The 22,541-nt window shown below is 40.8% G+C and overlaps 1 protein-coding gene across 2 annotated transcripts in view; it reads right to left on the minus strand.

The window, feature by feature from the left end:
- The window catches only part of BTAF1 (B-TFIID TATA-box binding protein associated factor 1), a 98,953-nt gene that overhangs the window by 22,763 nt on the left and 53,649 nt on the right, over positions 1 to 22,541 (minus strand). For both annotated transcript variants that reach the window (XM_040361808.1, XM_040361807.1), the window contains exons 13-28: positions 21,310 to 21,434; positions 21,043 to 21,163; positions 18,402 to 18,506; positions 18,158 to 18,307; positions 17,867 to 18,003; positions 17,583 to 17,757; positions 15,899 to 16,102; positions 14,108 to 14,534; positions 12,205 to 12,395; positions 9,301 to 9,454; positions 8,190 to 8,299; positions 5,980 to 6,181; positions 3,973 to 4,121; positions 2,364 to 2,516; positions 401 to 522; positions 154 to 321 (exon numbers count right to left, since the gene is read on the minus strand). In XM_040361808.1, coding sequence (XP_040217742.1) covers positions 154 to 321; positions 401 to 522; positions 2,364 to 2,516; positions 3,973 to 4,121; positions 5,980 to 6,181; positions 8,190 to 8,299; positions 9,301 to 9,454; positions 12,205 to 12,395; positions 14,108 to 14,534; positions 15,899 to 16,102; positions 17,583 to 17,757; positions 17,867 to 18,003; positions 18,158 to 18,307; positions 18,402 to 18,506; positions 21,043 to 21,163; positions 21,310 to 21,434 — 2,693 coding nt within the window. The remainder of the gene's footprint in view (positions 1 to 153; positions 322 to 400; positions 523 to 2,363; positions 2,517 to 3,972; positions 4,122 to 5,979; positions 6,182 to 8,189; positions 8,300 to 9,300; positions 9,455 to 12,204; positions 12,396 to 14,107; positions 14,535 to 15,898; positions 16,103 to 17,582; positions 17,758 to 17,866; positions 18,004 to 18,157; positions 18,308 to 18,401; positions 18,507 to 21,042; positions 21,164 to 21,309; positions 21,435 to 22,541) is intronic.

Genomic DNA, 22,541 nt, shown 5'->3' on the forward strand with positions numbered 1-22,541 from the left:
TTTTGTTCATAACATCACTGTTCCTACCTGTGACATGGACAGCCCCTCTCGCTGAAGTAGCACTAAAGTCATATCAAATTGTTACAAATCTCACAGAGGTAGCGAGTGGTTGAAGTTGGTAGTTGAGTAATAGTAGTAGTATGGTGTACTTGCCTGGCACGCTCTGTGGGTGGACCAGTATAATGTAATGGGTGGAGGTACTCTTTAGGACAAAACTTCCCGACTTCATCTACCCAGTGGCCCGTCAGTGTTGGTGGGCACACCACCAGAGATGGAAGAGGCATGCAGTCTGTGGATTTGCTTCTGTTATACTCCTTAGATCTGCCACAGCAAAAACACAGGTTAACTTCAGCCCATCAACAAGCTACAGTACATGAGTATACAATTGGTAATGCCGTACCTGTTACAATGGTCCCCTGCTAGAATACATATAGACTGTAGAGTTTTCCCAAGTCCCATATCATCACACAGGATGCCATGTAATTTATACTTGTTCAAGAAGGCCAACCAATTGACTCCATCCTAAAAGGAAACAATTGCACTCAGTTTAAAAAGATTCTAGTATCCGTTTAGTGCATCTTTAAAATTATAATTTTTACAGTAAAGGATAAAATTCTTGTAAGGCTTTTAGTGTTGTCTGTGTCCCCACCAAGGGGGGATTATCCCCCCCCCCCCAATTTTCTGTACTGCAGACAACAGGAAAGGTAGAGAGATTTCCTTCACCTACTCTGGTACAAGCGTAACATTTTAGATTTCCCTCACTATTAGATTGGCATCTCCAGAACAAAAAGTAAATCCCCCACAACAGGCAAGACAGTGTCAAAGTGCTAGCAGAAGTGCATTACCCTCAGAGCACCAATTATCCAATGTGTGAGGGCACATTCCATTTTAAACGTGACATACAGTGCTAGGTAAGGCATTCCAAAAACAATCTTTAGTCCAACTTGCCCTTATTGTTGCAGCATAAGGCAAGTAGAGGAGTCAAGTAGTAAATCAAGTATACCGCTTTCTTTGGGAAAATCTCTGTGCATTTTACTGCTACAATAGAATACTTGATAAAAAAAAAAAAAAAAAAAAAAAGGGAAAAGTCCAGCCTGAGCTCGTTTGGCTGGACTTTTCCTATGCATGGGGGCGTGGAGGAGCTGAGAGAACCGAGCCATCGGCGGTGTTCGGTGACTCGGTTCTCAGTGCAGAGACGGCAGGAGAGAGATGCAGCATCGGTCCAATGCTGCATCCACCTGGATAAATAAATACAATAAAAAAAATACCATACTTCTCTTTTAAAGATCTATATTTCTGCATGATCATACTACATTTCACAGGTATACATATGTGTTTTTACCTACCAACCAAGTTGTATTTCTGTCTATTCATTCCTGAAATTGCACAGCTCTGCCACACAGCACAGCCAGCCTATAGACCTGACATTTCTCTACTGCATTTATTACAACTAGGTCCTCAACCCACGAATTGTGCTTGGACAGTAAAAAAGCAAAAGCTGACTGGTTAGCTCAATTACTTTGCCTTCTCCCATTGGAATGGTTCTTGATAGCATATTTGCTCCTTGCACTGCTTCTCCTCTGAGCTCTTTAGAGAAGAGGACTGCAAGAAGCACATACCATGTCACATTTAGTTAGTTACACCAGTTGTCTTTAAACATACATTAGGGAGATTATTATTTATTAATAAACTTAAAAAGTTTCCATGTGAATGTGTCAATCATTTGCACAGCCATCATAGACCTTCACTGTAACCCAATACATTTTCTATTATCAAAGCCATTCAGTGGCTTGAGGTCTTTTTTATTCAGTTGGAGCCTTGAAAAGAATAAGGGGGGAAAAAAAAAAAAAACACGCTACAAAAAGCATAAAATTGTTTAGCATGAGCACTGATAGCATGAACAAAATGCGATCTTTAATCAGTCTCTATTCTCCTTGTGAGCTTACGTCAGTGTTTTTGGTAAAGGCGATTGCAAGGTGTGGAAAGCTGTGTAAACACAAGCACGGATGTGAGCAAACCTAATCCTTGACACAGTTTATTATCGTGCGTTTATACATTTTCAGCTCCTGCTTTATAATAACTTTATAAATAGAGAAGGTAAGCTGCGATAGAAAAACATTTCTACAGTAATCATCATTAGCTGTACCCAACTCATAACCCACAAATTACAAGAATGGCAGTACATCCTGCTTATACTATATTTAGCCAAATGCAAAACCATAAAAAAAAAAAAAAAAAAAAAACGTACTATGAATTAAAGATGGGCAGTAATTTTTAGCACTGTCATTTGAAGGACACAGAACATGCCAGAGTTTCTGGTAGTGAAATCCCTGAAGGAAGTGTAAAGGTTCCTGGCATATTACCTGCTGATATTTCCTGAGCTCAGCTTTTATTGGAACAGGGATTGAATAATTTTCCAATTTCTTTCCATCCAGCAGCTGCTCCAAGAAGTTGCGCTCTCTGGCTTTTAGTTTAATTAGCTCGCTTGACATATTGGGTGGATCTGAGATTCCAGCCTAAAACCAACACCAAAAGTGATTCAGAGGCTTAAAAGCTAAAATTCAATCAAAATGCATTAGAACTTTGAGCACTAACCACAGTGATGAGAATCCATTATTTTCAAGGTGGTGGTAAAATTCAAAAGGCACACACAGTTTTTAATATACATAATGCCAAGATATAGGCAATGACTGGATTCATCAGATACTATACAAATAAAAACAAGGCGACCGGATATAATAAAGTGGAACCAAATTCAATTAGGATCAACAATTGCTGCAAGCATTAGAACATTTTTCACGATCTGCTGTGGTCACACCAAGCCGCTGTAATTGGCTCTTTACCCCGATCTGTGATCAGCTGTGTTTGGAGAATTGTCTCAATGACAATTGGGTCAAATTATACCAATAATGGGGCACAATTCCTCTCACTGACAAAGATGGGGCATGTTTTTTCCCACAAACATCAGGGACCCTTTATTAACCCCAAAGGCCCCAGTCTAGCTCCCCTAAAGTCTGAACTGCCCCCTTTTAGATGGTTTGGAGACCCTGCTCTAGCAGCCACGCTCACATATTTGCCAACACTTATTTTAGAAATAGTAGGATGGGTTCTAACTTCCGACAGGTTTTAATGATCATTTATGTCAGCCGTGAGTTTTTATTTTTTTTTGCATCTCCCCAAACTGAAGTAAAAAGGGAATTGTTGAATGGTAACAGACCATTACAGCACCACTAACAGCTACCACCACCAGATCAGAGGGAGTCCTCAAATAATTATTCTCTCAGCATTCTGTAGGGATATTATAGTGACAAGAAATAAGGAATCTTTACAGATATGGCAACAATGACAACCAGAAGCTCTAACCCTAGCCCACAATTACAAAGCTAAGGTTTTGGTTTATCAGTTTAAAAATTAAAGCGGGAGGTCCACACAAAAAGTTAACCTTGCTTTTCGGAAACCCTCCCCCCCTCCTGTGTCACATTTGGCAGCTTTCAGGGGGAAGGGCTGTGCAGATACCTGTATAATACAGGTATTTGCACCCACTTCTGGGAATAGACTCCCGCAGGAGTCACGCCCCTTCCCCCTCGTCCCCCCCCCCAGTGTCTTCTGGGAAAACCACTGGTCCCAGGAGACAGCGGGTACCAGTGAGGACTGGCCGCACAGTAGGGAATCGGGCAGTGAAGCAGCAACGCTTCACTTCCCGATTCCCTCAGAGGATGGCGGCAGGGCAGGCGAGAGACAAGCGATTGCTTGACTTTGGCTGCCGACATCGCGGGCGTGCTGGACAGGTAAGTGTCTATTAAAAGTCAGCAGCTGCAGTATTTGTAGCCGATGGCATTTTAAAAAAAAAATTTGTGGGACCTCCGCTTTAAGAAAAATTCTTTATCTTTAAAACAAAAGTACCTGCAATACTGTAGCTTAGCAGAAAGAATGGAGACAAAATGTCAAACTGTACAGAATATCTTGACTTACCTCTAGGGGCATCAGCCTGACGAGAGTTGCAAAACACTGCGTTGCCATAAAGCGAACACTATCCGTTTGGTCACTCATTCTACCCAATACCGGCACAACAAGCAGGACAATGTATGGAACAATGCCAACCTCCAGCTGTTCCATTACACCTTTGTATTGTACAATTAAGGCTCAAATTATAAAAAGTAAGGAGGTAGTTTAGAAACCTTTCATAAAACTAGTAAAACAGATATGTTAAAACCAGAAAGCCATTTCAAGTTCACTATAACCCTCCCCCCTCCAAATGATGATCTTTATGTGCGATTTATAAATGTTCCACTAAATACATCCGAGCTACAATATCAAACAAAAGTAGGCGAGAGGAAAGCTTTAAAACAAGAATACAAACAATGCAAAAAGTGAAAAAAGTGCGCTTATCTATAACAATAAAAAACAGCTGCAAACTCAAAATGTTTATACAAACAAAAAATATTATGAAAAGAAGAACTGGAGTTGCGCTCAAAAAACGTGACTTGTCAAAAAATAGTGAACACTAAAAAGTCCCAAAAGAGGAAGAAAAATCTTCTTTAATCCAATATCAACTCTGTGAAAGTTCTGTGTATAATCAGATAATTATATGGAATCACAACGTGTAGAAATATCCGGATCAATGTTCCCTGAGAGTGCTGACCCTTACCAGATATTCAGATCCAAAGGATCAAGCCAAGCGGATTAGCCACACACCTGGGCTGCATAGGAGATCAGGATCTTGATAAGGTATTCCCAGCAGTGGATCAATGGAACATCCAGAAAGCACATAAAAAATAAAAAACTAGATAGTGTGATATTGTCAGGTATTCACACACAAAAATTCCCCTGTGACTGGCAAACGGACAGTGTGACATGCAAACCACCACCTAAAAACACACTGACCCTTACCAGAGCTCTAGATATAAACAAACCGAAAACACAGGGGGGATATGAGCAGCCACTGGAAATGAATTCTCCCACAGACAATCCTCGGATTCGCCAAAGTGTACCAGATAATCCGCGGTCATAGAGAAGAAAGCTCACAATGGTGTGATAACGTTTAAGGCATTTAATGGGCAAAATTGTAGTACACTTACATAAAAAGGCTTTTAAAACAGCACAAAAGATCCGGCCGGTAATAGAACGTGTAGTCCTCAGAATTTCGGTGACGTCAGTACGTCTCCTCCCGACGTTTCGTCTACTAAGACTTGCGTCTACTAAGAGCAAGTCTTAGTAGACGAAACGTCGGGAGGAGACGTACTGACGTCACCGAAATTCTGAGGACTACACGTTCTATTACCGGCCGGATCTTTTGTGCTGTTTTAAAAGCCTTTTTATGTAAGTGTACTACAATTTTGCCCATTAAATGCCTTAAACGTTATCACACCATTGTGAGCTTTCTTCTCTATGACCGCGGATTATCTGGTACACTTTGGCGAATCCGAGGATTGTCTGTGGGAGAATTCATTTCCAGTGGCTGCTCATATCCCCCCTGTGTTTTCGGTTTGTTTATATCTAGAGCTCTGGTAAGGGTCAGTGTGTTTTTAGGTGGTGGTTTGCATGTCACACTGTCCGTTTGCCAGTCACAGGGGAATTTTTGTGTGTGAATACCTGACAATATCACACGATCTAGTTTTTTATTTTTTATGTGCTTTCTGGATGTTCCATTGATCCACTGCTGGGAATACCTTATCAAGATCCCGATCTCCTATGCAGCCCAGGTGTGTGGCTAATCCGCTTGGCTTGATCCTTTGGATCTGAATATCTGGTAAGGGTCAGCACTCTCAGGGAACATTGATCCGGATATTTCTACACGTTGTGATTCCATATAATTATCTGATTATACACAGAACTTTCACAGAGTTGATATTGGATTAAAGAAGATTTTTCTTCCTCTTTTGGGACTTTTTAGTGTTCACTATTTTTTGACAAGTCACGTTTTTTGAGCGCAACTCCAGTTCTTCTTTTCTTAAGAATACAAACAAGTACAAAGGATACAGGCCAGAGCTTCAATTGCACCCTCCTGCTTTGTGCTATCATCAATGGCACTGAGCCAAGGCAAAACTTTCTCCAAAAAGACATTCATTGTTTCCATGGTAGCAATACGGCTCAAAACTCCTACACATCGAGATGCCATGTGCCTCACTGCAGTGTACGGATGTTGTAGACAGGTGAACAGATGAGGAAGATGTTGAAGCAGCTGGTAAGGAAGCAGTCAATTTAGGAACAATTGCACAATATCTTACTCCACAATTGCCAATTTTACAGCCTGATTAATGCTGAGCTACCAGGTAAATCTGGGTTTCATCAAAACAGAATGCAAAAAATGGTCACATGTCTGAAAGACACCAAATAGGTTCATTTAAGCTAGTGCGTTGTTGGTTCACTTACCTTTTCCTTTGATTTCCCTTCTAAAAGGTTTGTTTGAATTTCTCACTTCCTGTAAGCTTGCCTCCATCATCCGAGCCATTCTGGCTGGGGGTTAGTCAGCCAGAATAGCTTACTGAGGAGGAACAGGAAGTGAGAAATTCAGACAAAGAAAGAAGAAACAAAAGGGAAATTGAAGGAAAATGTAAGTGAACCAACAATGCACTAGCTTAAAAGGAACCTATTTAGAAAATAAAAAACACGAACCTTTACAACCCCTTTAAAGTTGAAGTTCATTTTTGTTAAAGGGGTTGTAAAAGTTTGTTTTTTTATTTTCTAAATAGGTTACTTTAAAAGCGAATACATTGTTGGTTCACTTACAATTTCTTTCGATTTACCTTCTAAATATTTGTTTTCCTTTGTCTGAATTTCTTACTTCCTGTTCCTCCTCAGTAAGGTGTTCAGTAATTCAGAAATTCAGACAAAGAAAAAAAAATATTTAGAAGGGAAAGCGAAGGAAAAAAGGTAAGTGAACCAACAATGCACTAGCTTAAAGGAACCAATTTAGAAAATAAAAAGATAAACGTTTACAACCCCTTTAAATACGTATCAGTTTTGAGGAGAACAAGGATATAACCATTTTTTTTGGGCGGTAAGCTTGGCACATTTTTTACAACATTTGGGGCATCACATCAATTAAATACAGACACGCAGAGTTGCCTATACACGGCCAGAGTACCCCAACAGCCCACGACATTCAAGGCATTTTAAAAGATAAAACAAATATATATATATATATTTTTTTAACAGGATCTGTTTCTAGTCAAGGATGCAAGGCCCTGAAGAAGTGCAAATGTAAAACGCATTGACCGACATAATACTAAACAGATTATCCAATTATTCGATCAATTACATTGTATAGAGCTATACAATTTTGATTTAAAATGTGCAAATTTACATTTTGTAAGATATTTAGTATTTTGCTCCGATTGTCCTTCACTGGTAAAGTCTGCTATATTTGTTATAAGTTTAAAAGTCTAAAAAGAGATGGAGGTACCCCCATAGTTTATACAATGACATATATACATGCATGGCATTGTAATATGTGAAGTAATTAACTGACTAATCAAGTGCTTTTTTATTTGATGGCTCCCAGAGTGTTCTAAAAAGAATGCAATGTATATATTGGCACATTTGGGTGTTATTTAACAGGTGTGCTCAGTTTAATTGCTTTTTTTTGTTTAGATGCAGACTATCGGGGGGGGGGGGGGGGGGGGGGGGTTTGATGTCATGTCCAAAAGAAGCAAGGAGGAGACTTTAGAAATAGGTATATATTAGGATGACTGTGCACCAACTACCCCACTCACCCCAATTCTAAATGTCCAATTATCTTTTTTACCAAATTACATTTTTATTTTCTTCCTACAGTCCTATGCTTTATATCACACAGCACCAACACTTTCCTGAGCCTCTGAACCAACCCAATGTCGTCTGTGGCATCATCTATGAATAAACTGCTGAAATTATGAGATCTTGCGGTTAGGGTGTCCAGCAGAATAATGGCAAGACCTGTACATAAAAGCTGCTGTGCTCAGTGTAAAAGGAGTGTGAGAAAACTCACTTGGTCTAAAGAATAATGAGGGTAATTGGGAGAAAAAAAAACAACGCACACAAACAGTACTGTCAACGCTAAAAGTGAAACTGCTCCACTCAACGTGGTTCTCAAAATGCATCTGTGGTTTAAGGCTGTATTACTCTTATGCACCACGAACATTACCATTCCCTCCATCGTCTATTGAAGACATAGATAATTGTACATTATGACTTGTATGTGGGATTACCAGAGGGTGAAGCTTGGAATTCATAGAAGCAGCAGTAATTTCAAACACTTGGAGGCTGTTAACCAGCTCTTGTGCATGATCGTCTCCTTTTTCTAACAAGAGCTTTCCGTCTAAAAAAAAATAAATAAAAAGGAAAAATAGAGCGAATTATATAGATAAAACATAGCACTTTAAAGCATCTTAGCTTTTATAGGGTTACAGTGCCAAGTCAAGGGTTTGTGGGGAACACACACCACAAGTCCATAGCTTTTTAAACATTTATGCAAAAACTGGAGTTTATCGCCAAACTTTGAGGGGGTAAAACCAAAAGCAACCGTTTTAAGATCTTTATGCCTCTTACACAAAATATAAAATGGTTGGGGATTGTCACTCCCTTCTAGCACGTCATAGCAGTTTTAAAAAAGGCCACAAAAAGGCGTCATAGCAAACTAGCTTGCATGCATGTGCATAAACTTTAATCATTGTAGGAGTTATAATGGACGCACTTCTATTTCACTTTACTGCACAAAAACACAAATTACTCTCAACGCCTAGGAGAAAAGGCAATTTGAATACCCCTAGCCAAACCAGCTTTAAAAAGGAGACGTATGGGTTGTTTTTTTTGCACAGTCATACTTACCTAGGTGAATTCTGCATCTGTCCGATGCTGCATCTGCACTGAGAACCGAGTCCAACATCGCAGATGGCTCCGTTCTCACAGATCCCTGCACGCAGAGCTGCCGACTGTCAATCAGCAGCTCTCCTCCCTTCACCACGCTGACTGGGAGCGCAAAGCTGTGGAGCGGCGGGGGATCAGTTATCTCAGGCTTTCAGAGGCGGAGACAGGCATCAGTCCATGTGAGGTCAGCAAAGAGCGGACTTCAGTGCGCTCTCTGGTAAAAACGGGTCACAGGAGTGCAAAACTAATTGCACGCCTGTGACCCATAAGAGAAGCCCAGCCAAACAAGTTCAGGCTGGACTTCTAGATTATAGATATCAAAGTTAGCTGTTTCTATGCATTCTGGAGACCAATTCATAGGAGCCCAGCTGTGAAAAAGCTCAGGATTCCCCTGGTCGGAGGCAGTGTGCACTGTTTGTAAAAGCATTGAAGTGAAAGAACACTATAACCCACCAAAATGGTCAACGTTTATGTAGTTCTTCAGAGGTCCAACCATTGCTTCCCAGAGATGAGGTAATCCAGTAGGCAAGTCTGTGGCAAAGTGTTTGGCAATCTTAGCCAGAGTGAATTCTGCACCTCTTCGCTGAAATAATTGTTGTTTCTGAGCCTAGGAATGAAACATGTGGAATATAGGTTTTTCAATAACGGCACTCTAATCGCCATTAACATTACATTAAAATTCTACATACATAGCTTTACTTTGTTTGATAGTGGATCTATGTTTGGATGGCCAATCTCACAAAACAAAATCTGGGAACCATTTTTAAGAAAAAAGCTGAATCTGCCATTCTATACCAGCGCTAGTAGCGATTACTATATTTGCCCTCATCAAGAGATTGACACCGGTATAGAATGGTCAATCAACGCAGATTTTCTTTTCTTTACATAGGTCCATCTAGTTCAACCAACAGGGGGGGGATATAAAAAAAAAAAAAAAAAAGCGCTGCAGTCCTAACTATGAATTTTAAAGTCTCCTAAAAAGGAGCACAGGCGTGCTAATCGATAGAGGGGGCAGGTGATCTCCTAAAACCGCCCCTACCTATAGTTGGTCTGGCAAAAAAGAGCACTTTGTTTTTCCAGTGCAGCTTACTACAGGTATTTGCAAATACATGCAACTAAACCTCTGTTTTTAATGCATACAGCTAGACAGATTAATTTGGTTTAGTGACTTTTTGGTTGGCAATTAAGCCTGGCTATTATGGAAACATATACATACACACATATATATATATATATATATATATATATATATATATATATATATATATATATATATATATATATATATATATATATACACATATACACATATACACACACACACACACACACATACATACATATACACACACATACTGCTAAAAACGCATCTCATTTAAAGTCCCAAAACCTCCCCCCTTTAAAGTATTTTATGCAAAGTCCAAAATTAAATCCTGAGTGGAAGAGGGGTGTAGTATATTCATATACTGTATACGCATAATGAACTTCAGTTTTAGCACTCTTACACTCAATACACTAAATAAAATTCTTTAAATAAAATCTATTACACATCCTATTTTAGACCCAGTGATGTCATCACTGGATATCCGTTCTCTATGCTTTGTGAAAACACAGCACCGTATGCCAATGTAAGCAGTGGGCTGGCTCCTGGAAGAATGTTCCTAGGAAACATCCGGATGAGATCCTAAGCCACTATGACTCAAAGTGAGCTGAATGATTGAAAGGAGTGGGCAAGATACAGCAAGGCTGGTGATAAAGGGGCTAGCTAGATGATGCAGCTAGATGATGCAGGACATCCTCCAGCCCGGAAATTAGGTAGACCGACTTGCTGCAGCCTCTATTTCCTATTAAGAAGCTCACAGTGTGCAATGAAAGCAGAGTAAGTGATTTTAGTACAAGAGATGTACAGCTGTGCAAGACTAAAAGGTATGACTAGTGTTCGGGTTATTCTGCCGTCTACGGGAGGACTGGTTATGAGCTATACTACTGCCTACAGCAGTGGTTCTCAACCCTGTCCTCAAGTACCCACAACAGGCCATGTTTGCAGGTATTCCTTCATCTTGCACAGGTGCTTTAAAATTCAGTCAATGGCTTGGTAATTTGGACAGCTATAAGAGAAATTCCCAAGACATGGCCTGTTGGGAGTACTTGAGGGCAGGGTTGAGAACCACTGGACTACAGGAGGAAAGAAAAAGCTTCCAGGCAAGGCCGTTGCCCAACTAACGTAAATAAAACTCAGCCGTCAGCGCGATGAAAAAGGGATCAGCTTAACCTAACAGTGTTTTAATAAACCTAATTTTCTAGAACATTTTTTAGCTATAAACATGAAGGGCAGCTATATTTGCTCATCATATACTTCAATACTGCTTGCTTCCACAACAGGTTTGTACTTTACTGCTCCTTCAAACAGTGCATGTTTACAGAATTGTATCTATTGTGCAGATGGGAAAGGCTGGCGGCTAGGAAAGATTGGACATACGTGGGGGCACAGATCATGGGATTAAATATTTTGCTTAAAGTTATCAGAAAGTACACAGCTTAGATAAAATTGACCTTCCTACACAAGCACTTGAGGGCCCATTCACAGGCCCTTATAATTTTCCTTTAAAGTGTTTTTAAACAGCAGCTCATTGATGTGCACCAGTAACATAGAAAATATGACATCTCTACTTGAAATGCAAAGCCCAAAGCAGTGCTACATCTGTAGAGGACATCCAGTTTTCAGAAACCTGGAGGGTCTCATACCTCTCACCTGAGGATTGGGCATAGATAGATCTAAAAGGACTAGTGAATAGTTCCTAAAATGTTATAGGATCCCAAAATTCTGTACATTTCACATGAGGAGAATCGCATGAGAAGTCAGCACTTGGAATGACATCCAACAAGGGTTATCCTTTATTGCAAAAACATGTCCAACAACCAACCCGTTCTGGCAGTCAGGTCTTAGTCATGGCAATAGTATTTCTTGAAGTATTTACTCAGACACCTGTAACTTTTAAGGTTTACACTTTCACCTAACAGCATCAAGGTCATTTGTTCAATTTCCAACCATGGCCACTACCTGCATGGACTTATGTTCTCCCTGTGTGGTTTTTCTCCAGGTACTCCGGTTTCCTCTTACACTCCAAAGACTTGGTAGGTTAATTGGCTCCTGTCTAAATTGGCCCTAGTAGGTGTATGCATGAATCAGATATGGACCTTAGATTGTAAGCTCCTGGAGGGCAGGCACTGTGGTGAATGTACAATATATTTTTACGTTGTGTAAATTGATGGCACTGTATGAGGTACTGGTAATAATTCAAAAGCAAGCATTGCAACTTGTTAAGCCAATATACATCACCACTGCAAACTATGTACCTCATCAGAATCTGAAGCCCCATGGCTACTGCTTCCTGCAGGCAACTCTGTCACCTGTGATCGCACTGCTTTGGGAGCTGGACCTCGCCTGCTTGTGATTGCAAAAGCAGCTTGCTGGTGTCTGAAGAGGGTAATTATGCCCCTGTGCTTCGTCACTGTATGGCAAGTCCCTTCTTTTTCAGAATTCGATCCTTTGTACAGAAATAAAAAAACACTACTATACAAAGGCTGTGCTTCATATACAATTATACAATACCAGCAATGTATTCCATTATCACACGCACTGCATACATTTACCACAATATGGGTCTTTGTCTTGCAAGGATATGTCATTTCAGTACATTTACAATTGTTAAACTTATTCAAATACTAGAAAGCCTGAAAAAACAGACATCTGGCATAAGATGTAGCAAAATGTTGTCATGTATGCCAAATGTATCATCTTTACAATATACCAGTACCTGGCAACTCTGAAATTTCATGCAAGTTGTGCAACATGTGGTACTGTATATAACGCATACCACAAAATAGTAAAGTTGTAAGAATTTACGGATGCACTCATGGCAGTCCATCCAGGCTCTCTGGTACAAAGCAGTGAAACGCAACATACGGATGAGGCTTTGCAGGAGACAAGCGCTAAAGAAGCAATAAATACTGCTGTAATAAGCAAAACTAGACTCCAGGTAAAACAAAGGATGCTTTAAAAGGTCTTTACACAGTCTAAAAGATAACTCATGAAGAACTCTGGTACAAGACGACTTTCATATTGGGCTTTCAAGCATGTTGCACATTCTGTAAACTACATGCAGTTTTTTCTAGGCTTGACCAAGACACTAATTTGTAAATACAGTATACTTTTAAATATTCCTTTAAAGCTATTTTAATACGTGAATGACATTAGAAAAGTGAATCTTTGGGCCATTTCAGAACTATATTACTGATGCCTCTTTCTATGGAAAACTACCATATACAAACTACCATATTACTGTCCAATGAAACCGCCTAGTAGCCAGTAAGGACACCCTCATTGGAAACTACGTATAAATTGGTGGAGCTGAATTAAGCCAGGTCCCATTAATGAAGTGAAACTAAAATCAAAGCAGGACATGGAAGCTTATCTGGCTAAAAACATAAAAGCAGGAATCTTTTGCTGTCTGGTTACAAACACTTCAGATATTTGTCCGTGTCCCAACACATAGGAAAAACAAATGTATAAAAAGGAAAAAAACAACTGCACACCAAAGAAAAATTTAAAGCTGGCAACTTTATGAAAATGAATCAAGTCCCTTAAACCACCTCCTCCTCTCCTTGTCCAAGTTAATCAAGTTACCAACATTAAAAAAAAATTGTAGTGCAGCCGATTTCTTCCTTTGGATTTGTGCAGTCTGTGTGGCATAGGATGGCCCCCTGCTGGCCTTTAGCACCCAGTCTTCAATGAGGGTGACCCAAATCAGGGTTTAAGTATATGCCATGTTTTACATGAATATAAATGAGATGGTAGGAGCTGATCCATCACACTGCACTTTCTAAATCTACCAGCATGCTTCTTGTTCTGACATGAGCTTCTCTTCCCTCCTAAACAAAGTGACGATACGATGTGTTTTAATTATGCCTAGAGATAAGATTTAGGTTGGTTATAGGTCTGCTAGAGGATTGGAAGCTCTTGCAGGCAGGAATCTCATTACCCTTTTGCTTTGCTGTTAATGCATTGCTCAGAAAGACCTATGAAGAGTTCCAATAACCTGCATTTGAAAGACTGCTTGTGATACAGAAATACAGACCAATAAAATCTGGAGTACGAAAAACAAACAAGTTACTCAGAAGCTGGAACTAAAACAAAAAAATAAAAAAAGTATTCTGGTTAGTAAAATAATTTAAATGTTAGCAGATTCTATAGGTGTACCTTTTGAGTTGTCAGTGTGGTTTATGACTGGGGCCGGACAACTAACAGAAGGGGTGATATTGAAATCCACACACACAGAGCTGCAAAGATTTTTCAATATTTTGGGGTTTGGACAAGGAGTCCTTGAGATGCATTGTTGTAAGAGTTTAGCAATACACAAGGCTGCAAAGTTTTGCACCGCTGTGTTTTCTTCCTTTTTCACAGATTCCATTAATGGTTTAATTATAGGATTGAGCTTCTCGGGCAGCTGCATGAGGTTGATGATGGCACAAGCTGCAAACATGTGTACTCTCAGCTGTAGCACCTGCCATTCCTGGTTTGTTTCCACCACAGTCATTTGAACTTGCTGTCTTTTTGCATCCAAGATCTGGAAAGCCTTCGGGTCCCCTCTCAGAACTGCTGTTGCGTCACTGAACACTGTAGTGACCTAAGAACAAGTGAAAGGGTTAACAAGTGGGTTAAAGAGGAAACGGTCTGTGTAAAAGTCAGCAGTACGCCCTGCATGATGTCCAAGACTAAATCTACTTTGCACTTGCCTGTCCAGATGAGTGGTTTAGCTAGAGGTCTTCGATAACCTTAACACTCACCAGCAGACACCCCTGCCACTAACCCCAGCTGTAGCCTTACTGGGTATACATGATATGCAGAGGTTTCATCACAAAAAAAAAAAAAAAATTGCTCCATGTATAAATAGAAACTGTATATAGTTGCCATGACTTGCCATATCTTCCCTTTTGATTAGGCACCCCCCACTTGCCTTCCTCTTTGCAGTCCCATGCCAATTTCCCTCTCCTGCCTTCATTGTTTAATAACAATGGATACGTCATTTATGGACAAGGCTCAACAGAAGAACTGTAAAGAGTTTTTCCATGTTGCCAAGCTTCCATTAAATGAACGAGACCCCAGAAAATGGCAGACTTGGGAAAAAAAAAAATTATAAAGCAGACCAATTTCTTCTATTTTCTAGGCATGGCTTGAAAACGTATAATAGCCAGTTATTTGGATTGCAAAAAACTGCATTTAACCAAGCCCATATGCTTTAAAACAGTTCTGAAAAAAATATGAAAGGCAGCAATATACCACCAGAACTACAAAACAATGACCACACCGGCATACAATCTAGTACAAATGGAGATGTTGGAAAGAAGATGCAACCTTCATGGATAGGGTTGCCACCAATTCTTCAAGCCAAACCTGAACACTTTAGCAGCGCACAGCCATTTTTTGTAGCATACACCATAGGATTAGTAAAAGACCTGTGACATGACAGAAAGGGGGGGGGGGGGTGAGGGTAAAGAGGGGACGCAGTAAAGATAGGACCAAAGCATAGATGGATGAGGAGCAGATGAGGCTAGGGAGAAACCAAGTCAGAAGGGAAACAGTGCAAGCGGGTAGAGTGTAAACTAAAAGGGGCGATGGAGGGAGACAGCTGGGGGAGATGAGCGGCTGAATGTGCGGAGGGGGTGGCTGGTATAGGGGAAATACTGATGAGATTAGGTTGGAATAATGTGTGGACTGAAACCCAGACACATGGTAACCTCATTCATGGGAGGATACATTGCCTTCTGTTGTCAAAGTAACATGACTGGACATATTCCTAGATGTGATGTCTTCTAGAATATTCCCTCGTCTGTAATGCTTTGTTACTTCCAAGTGGTGACGTGGTTAAAGTCATAAACCAGCAGCCAAGTACAATCCCCAAATACAGCACTTTCAGTACAGGCAAATGACTATGCTATTTTTGGTTCAGCCGCTTGACGTTTTTCCCTGAAGTGCACAGGACACACTCACCAGATCATTAGCTTGGTCGATGGTGAATACGCTGCAGTTTACTCTGCTCTGGATGTCAATTTGAGCTTCAGCCAGGGAGGAGATTAACTGTTTACACTCATTCTGCATCCTGGTAAAAGGGATTGCTATTTCATCATAATACAGATGCTCTGAAAGAACTGCAACCAGACGTGGCTGGACTGCAAGGGATACCGTTCTGCATTCCTATACACAGACAGAAACAAAGGCTGTATTACAACAGTACAGAATAAAAATTCAATTTGACAAACTTCATACTATACCCCAGAAACAAAACAAAACAGGCATGTACATAGATGCTGTTGGTTTTACCTTCCAAAAGGATTTGTAATTTTAAACACTCATCTACTAGTCAGTAAACAGCCACTTCCTGGTTTACCTTCTACTTGCTCTCAGGACAAAAGGTGATGATGTCAAGTCATTGTCCAATATAAGGATTGAAAGCAAAGAGGTGGCATAAGAAACTGAGCTGCATAATTAGGTCACCTGTCTTGTGGTGCAGTGTGGAAAATTCTGACTGCACAGATCCACACTGTTCAGGAACGTCCCTCAGAAGGGGGGGGGTTTGAAGAATCGTGCCCACAATTTCTTTTAAAATAGAAAATATTCCCCCCCCAAATTTCTGCTCTTTTTTCGCTTATAAACCGAAAAGAAAAAAAAACAGAGTCGTGAATAAATAGCACCAAAAGAAAGCTGTATTTGTGTGTAAACACAATGATAACAATTTAATTTGGGTACAGCGTTGCATGACCGCGCAATTGTCATTGAAAGTACGAGAGCGCCGAAAATTGGTCTGGGAAGGAAGGGGACGAAAGTGCCCTGTATTGAAGTGGTTAAAGAGTATCTGTACAATGGTGCCGACTTTCCTTTCAAGAGACTTTATTATCAGCCAGTAGCACAAAATTGTTCATTCACAATAGGAAGGGGGGGAGCCAGTCAGATTAGGAATGGGATGGGATGGGATGGGGGCTCAATGCTGGCTATACCTCCCTCTCACAGAATGCTCATAAATTGGGCATCAGAAATGTTTTTCCACAATTAGGCCATCATTCAGAACTCGACCAGGTGCTATATGCACTTGATCCCCCAGGGGAATAAATAAAACGTGAAAAAGAAAAGGAGAATTCTACATTAGGGCGCTTTCACACTGGTTTGCGTCAAAACGTCCAGTAAAAACGCCTATGCATTAATGGAGGTGCAGATTGTAAAGGACATGCGACTCAAAACTGCACCAAAAACGCTTAGCAAGGGTGTTTTGATGCAGTTAATTATTTCATTGGGGAGGAGAGTTTTTTCTGATGTTTTTGTTCAACTCCCCAAACAAGCTCCCAAAATGCTGCAAGCAGGGTTTTTACACACAATGGAAGCGTACTGTCCCAGCGTGAACACATTTATAGATTTAAAGGGAAGCATTTTTCTCCTCATTGTAAAAGCAGCCTTAATGCTTAGTTATTCCTCTTCCCATGCACCTCATAACGTAATGTGGGCACCAGTGAGGCACTTGCATAACTCCAGGGCAGCTGGACTGCACACCAAGGCACTGACTGGTGACCGGTTTCCCGCATTGGTTAATTTTGGTAGGTTTTAGGAAGACGGGTTTGTTGTCTGGTCATCCAGTATCACATCTGCCAAAAAAAAAAAAAAAAACCTGGCCTTATAATATTACCTTCTGCAAGGCTGCCCATTCACAGACCACAAGAGCCACACTTATCCTCTGTAAGGCAGACTTGGAATTAAGATGGAAGAGTAGTAGCTGGGCTAGGGATTCAGCAGGCTTGATCTCCTGAGAAGGTGCATTTACAACAGGATCACAGATACAGCAGCACAACGATCCAAGCAGTCTGAAATTGGGACAGCCAGATATCAGTGAAAACATTTTTTTTCCCCTTTTTCTAAACATGCATTGCAACAGGTCTACGCTATATCTGCTTACAAAAGAAATGTACTGACCTTGCAGCAGCTATACGAGCTCGAGTAACCACAAAGTCTCTAGTGGCAGAGTCATCAGTGACACTGTCTGAGCCAGCAATATACTCCTGGGTGACTTCTTTTGTCAGGCCCTGACCTTGACGCAATTTACCACCTGCCTTTTCATTAAAAAAATAATACAAATTAAAAATAAAGCCGTTCAACTCTATACTCAAGTAATGACCTGCTTTTTTTTGACAAAAGGTTATATATAGTATATGGATATGCTAAAGTGGACAACTCTGAACCCACACTACTATTGCTTCACCTCACCTTTGACTTGGGCTTGACCTCCAGCAGCATATTTAATTCAATAGGCAAATGAGCTGGCTGCATCATTAAACAGAGCCATGCTCCCATCCATGGGCAGGCAGCGGCCACTACGTACTGCACATTTGCTTTAGTAATCAGTTCTTGCCACAACTGAAAATAAAAAAGGCATATATTGTAAATATATTGTAAATACAAGCCAGCTCAACATCTATCGTAGCAGTCAAACTGCATCAAAAAACATTACCTTATGGATAAGATCAAGAATTTCTTGGTTGCTCTCCAGAATACAGAGCTGAAATATATGCCGCAGCATGTCTTGCAAGATGGGGGTTAGCCAACCTGAACAGTTCTGGAACACAAGGAGGAAGAAGACTGATATCAGGCATCAGGTGTACATATGCAACACTTTCATTTACATTTCATTAGTGAGAAATAGTTTGAGCTCTCAAACAAGGCTACAAATATATATATATATATATATGCTAATCCCTGGCAGGTAGACACCAGTCTGCTCTTGAATTGTCCTCTTTAAAGTGTCAATGAAAAAAAAAAAAAAAAAAACACTTGGTGCTGGATCTTGCCCAAGGGCCTACTCAATTACAGAAAAAGCTAATTTTTATAAAGTTTATTTAAAGTGCACTTGCACTCAGACTATGTACGTTAGGGTTGCACTGATTGATACCAGTTTAAGACCGAGTACCGATACTTTTTCTCAAGCACTCGCCGATACCCATCTCCAATTTTTTTTTTATTTACATTTTTTATAACTTTTTTTTGTGGTGGGGAGGGGTGTTCTTGTTTAGGGTGGAGAGGTGAGAAGGGGGGTATTTGGGAACCAAATCACTGCACTACAACACCCAGCAGACCAGCCCTCCCGCTTTCAAGAAGTGAACAGCTTTAACCCATGTTGACTTTACGTATCCTAGATAAAACAAAACAAAAATTAAAAATAAACAAACACCTTAAAAGGAAGAAGTGTAGGATAGTACAAATAGTATTAGGCTCCCTTCATACTTGTGCAACGCCAAAGTCGTGTGATTTCAGGTGCAACTTTGGATGGCTGTAACTTGGATGCAACTGATGGCTTTGACTGTTGCATTGATATCATTAATCACTTGTCGACCACAATATGTTTATATATGTTGCAGTTTGCAAATTGTTTACTGGGATTATGGCTAAAGATATCAGATATAACCCCAGTACCGTTTTCCTTTCCTGCAGGTGGCTGGCTCTCATGAAATCAGTCCAAGCATCTCATGAGCCGCTGGAATGGTTTCCGAAGCAGCAGGAGGGCGGGAATACCAAGAGTCTCACACAAGCCCAATCCTAAAAGGGGATCTTAAATTTGACGAGGACAGGCCCACAACTTAGCATTAAAGTGGAGGTTCACCCTCAAAAAAAAATTCTGATATCGCACAGAGTCGAGCCATCCTACCGACAGAATGCCAGTGTTTTTTTTTTTCCCCTCAGCACATACCTCGTTATCAGGATTATCAAATGTGAAATGCCTCTCATTTGGTGGTTGGTTTTTTTTTTTTGGTCAGCTGATCCAAAAATTTAAAATCATATGGCCAGCTTTACATTGTAACTTGATTTTGTTTTAAATAACTTTTTCTCTTGGCAAAATTACCTAAGCGATTTAAAAAAAAATGGATTTTCTTAAAGTGGAGGTTCGCCCTTTTTAAAAAAATTCTGACATTACACGGAGTCGAGCCATCTTACCGTCAGAATGCCGGTGTTTGTTTGTTTTTTTTCTCAGCACATACCTCGTTATCAGGATTTTCACCTCACGGCAATCCCGCGGGAGTGGGCGTTCCCAAGCACTGCCTGTGATTGACAGGCTTCCGAACGGCGCATACTGCGCGTCACAGGTTGCCGAAAAACCTGAACGTCGGTGCGGCTCTACACGGCGCCTGCACACCGACGTTCGGGTTCTGTCGGCAACCAGTGACGCGCAGTATGCGCCGTTCGGAAGTCTGTCAATCACAGGCAGTGCTTGGAAACGCCCACTCCCGCGGGATTGCCGTGAAGTGAAAATCCTGATAACGAGGTATGTGCTGAGAAAAAAAACAAACAAACACCGGCATTCTGACGGTAAGATGGCTCGACTCCGTGTAATGTCAGAATTTTTTTAAAAAGGGCGAACCTCCACTTTAAGAAAATCCATTTTTTTTTAAATCGCTTAGGTAATTTTGCCAAGAGAAAAAGTTATTTAAAACAAAATCAAGTTACAATGTAAAGCTGGCCATATGATTTTAAATTTTTGGATCAGCTGACCAAAAAAAAAAAACCAACCACCAAATGAGAGGCATTTCACATTTGATAATGGTAAAATGCTCATATTAAGGCCCCTTTCACACTGGAGCGGGAGCCACGGTGGCGGTATAGCGCCGCTAAAAATAGCAGCACTATACCGTTGGATTTGCCGCGGGATTCGGCCGCTAGCGGTGCAGTATTAACCCCCGCTAGCGGCCGATAAAGGGTTAATACCGCCTCTGCAGAGGCGCATTGCGGGTGGTATTGCCGCGGTTTCCCATGGTTTTAAATGGGAAGGAGCGGTATACAGACCACTGCTCCAAAGATGCTGCTGACAGGAGATTTTTTTCTCTCCTGCCAGTGCATCGCCTCAGTGTGAAAGCCCTCTGGCTTTCACATTGAGGTTGCTGGGCAGGAGTTTTTCAGGCGGTATAGCAGCGCTATTTTTAGCGCTGTACCGCCTGAAAAACTCCTCAGTGTTAAAGGGGTCTTAGAGTAGATTATCTCATGATTAGACAACTCTAAATCAGGTAAAATATCAAGTAAAACAGATAGGAATTACCAGCGATTCCTATTCCAATTAGTTTCAGTGCAAAACCCAATCTCCACTATAAATCTCACTCACTTACCTGGTCCTGTGTATATAACAAAGTGCATAAGGTTTCTAGAGCTGCCCTCCGAACAGAAGAGATCGTATGACGCAGGAAAGGCCACACTCGTGGCACCAATATTGTAAGAGATTGCTGAACACTGCAAAGACAATAGGAAACACACATAAATCAACTCTTATAAAATCAGTATTCCTTTTAAAACTTTTGAAGAATAGGTCATAAGAGGGGAGGCGAGAACCCGTTGCCCAAATTCTCTTATTATAGAATGGAGGTTTATCAACTTACCTGCACTGCTGAACCTGAGGATAAGCAAGTAGGGAAGAGAGGAGGGTCATGATACTGTTGGTAGAAGCTGTGAGGTCATCTAACTCCAGAAGTGCATCCCATAAAGTGCTAATAATAAAAGGAACCTATAGAAACGATGATAATTATTTAAGAGATGAATTCCAGGAATTCACACACTTTGTAAAAAAAGTTCTGGCACGCTATGAGTTAAACCCAATGAAGTGCATGGCATCTCCTGAACTTCTCCATTTATATCCGACAGGTTTCTGGCTCTGCCAGAGTATACACGACACTTGGAGCGGTGAGGGGACAGAGGCGCGCACACACAGTAGCTATGCCTGCCCCACCCCTCTACTGCCCATTCAGGGAAGAATCTGTATTTTGTGAATGAGTTCACATAATACAAAGGCTTCTGTGATTGGGCAGGAGGAGAGGCGGGGTAGGCACAGCAGCTGCACCAACTCCAGTGTTGAAGATGCTTAGACCTGAAGCTTTAGGAAATACAGCAGTAGTCTTCCAGGAAAGCTAAAAACTAAGATGTAAATAAGCCCAGAAAAAGTCACGAAGCTCCTTGGACTTAACTCACTTTTAACAAAGGAGCTGAATTCCTGGAATTAAAGTTCCATGTTCACTTCTCTTCATTAAAAGTACAAACTCTTCCTCCAAGGGGCTCTACCAATTGTGTCAACCATGGCGACCAGGGAGACTAGTCTCGTATACGCCCCACTTCTATGTGCAACAGAGTGATGAAAGCACACCTACTTTAAAGTACAACTAAAGGCAACATCCGCATTTTAGTAAATCCTCATATAAATACCCGAACGTTACACATGGTAATAAAATAACTGAAATTATTATTTTCCTACCATATAGAAGCAATTGGGGTCTCTAACCCCCTCCACCAGTCGTCTGCTGTATAATGCTAGTGATGGTGGAAGGAGTTCAGCAGAGCTAGCATGTCATTTCCTTCCACTGTGCTAGAATCTACATCTCCCACAGGGAACCACAATTCCCACAAGTCCTCATGCCTTCCATCATGCTCAGTCTATTTTACATAACACACCCATCTGCCAATCAATAGCTGGGTGTGTGCTATGTCAAACAGTACTAAGTTTAACTGTAAATCTAAGACAGATATACATTTCCATTTTATTTTAAATAGCTTCATTATAAGTTTTTACCTGCAGTTTAGTTTGCACACAGAATTTACTATTAATCTGTGTGCTTTTCTC

The sequence above is a fragment of the Rana temporaria genome, chromosome 8 (assembly GCF_905171775.1).
Source record: "Rana temporaria chromosome 8, aRanTem1.1, whole genome shotgun sequence".
Classification (NCBI taxonomy): domain Eukaryota; kingdom Metazoa; phylum Chordata; class Amphibia; order Anura; family Ranidae; genus Rana; species Rana temporaria.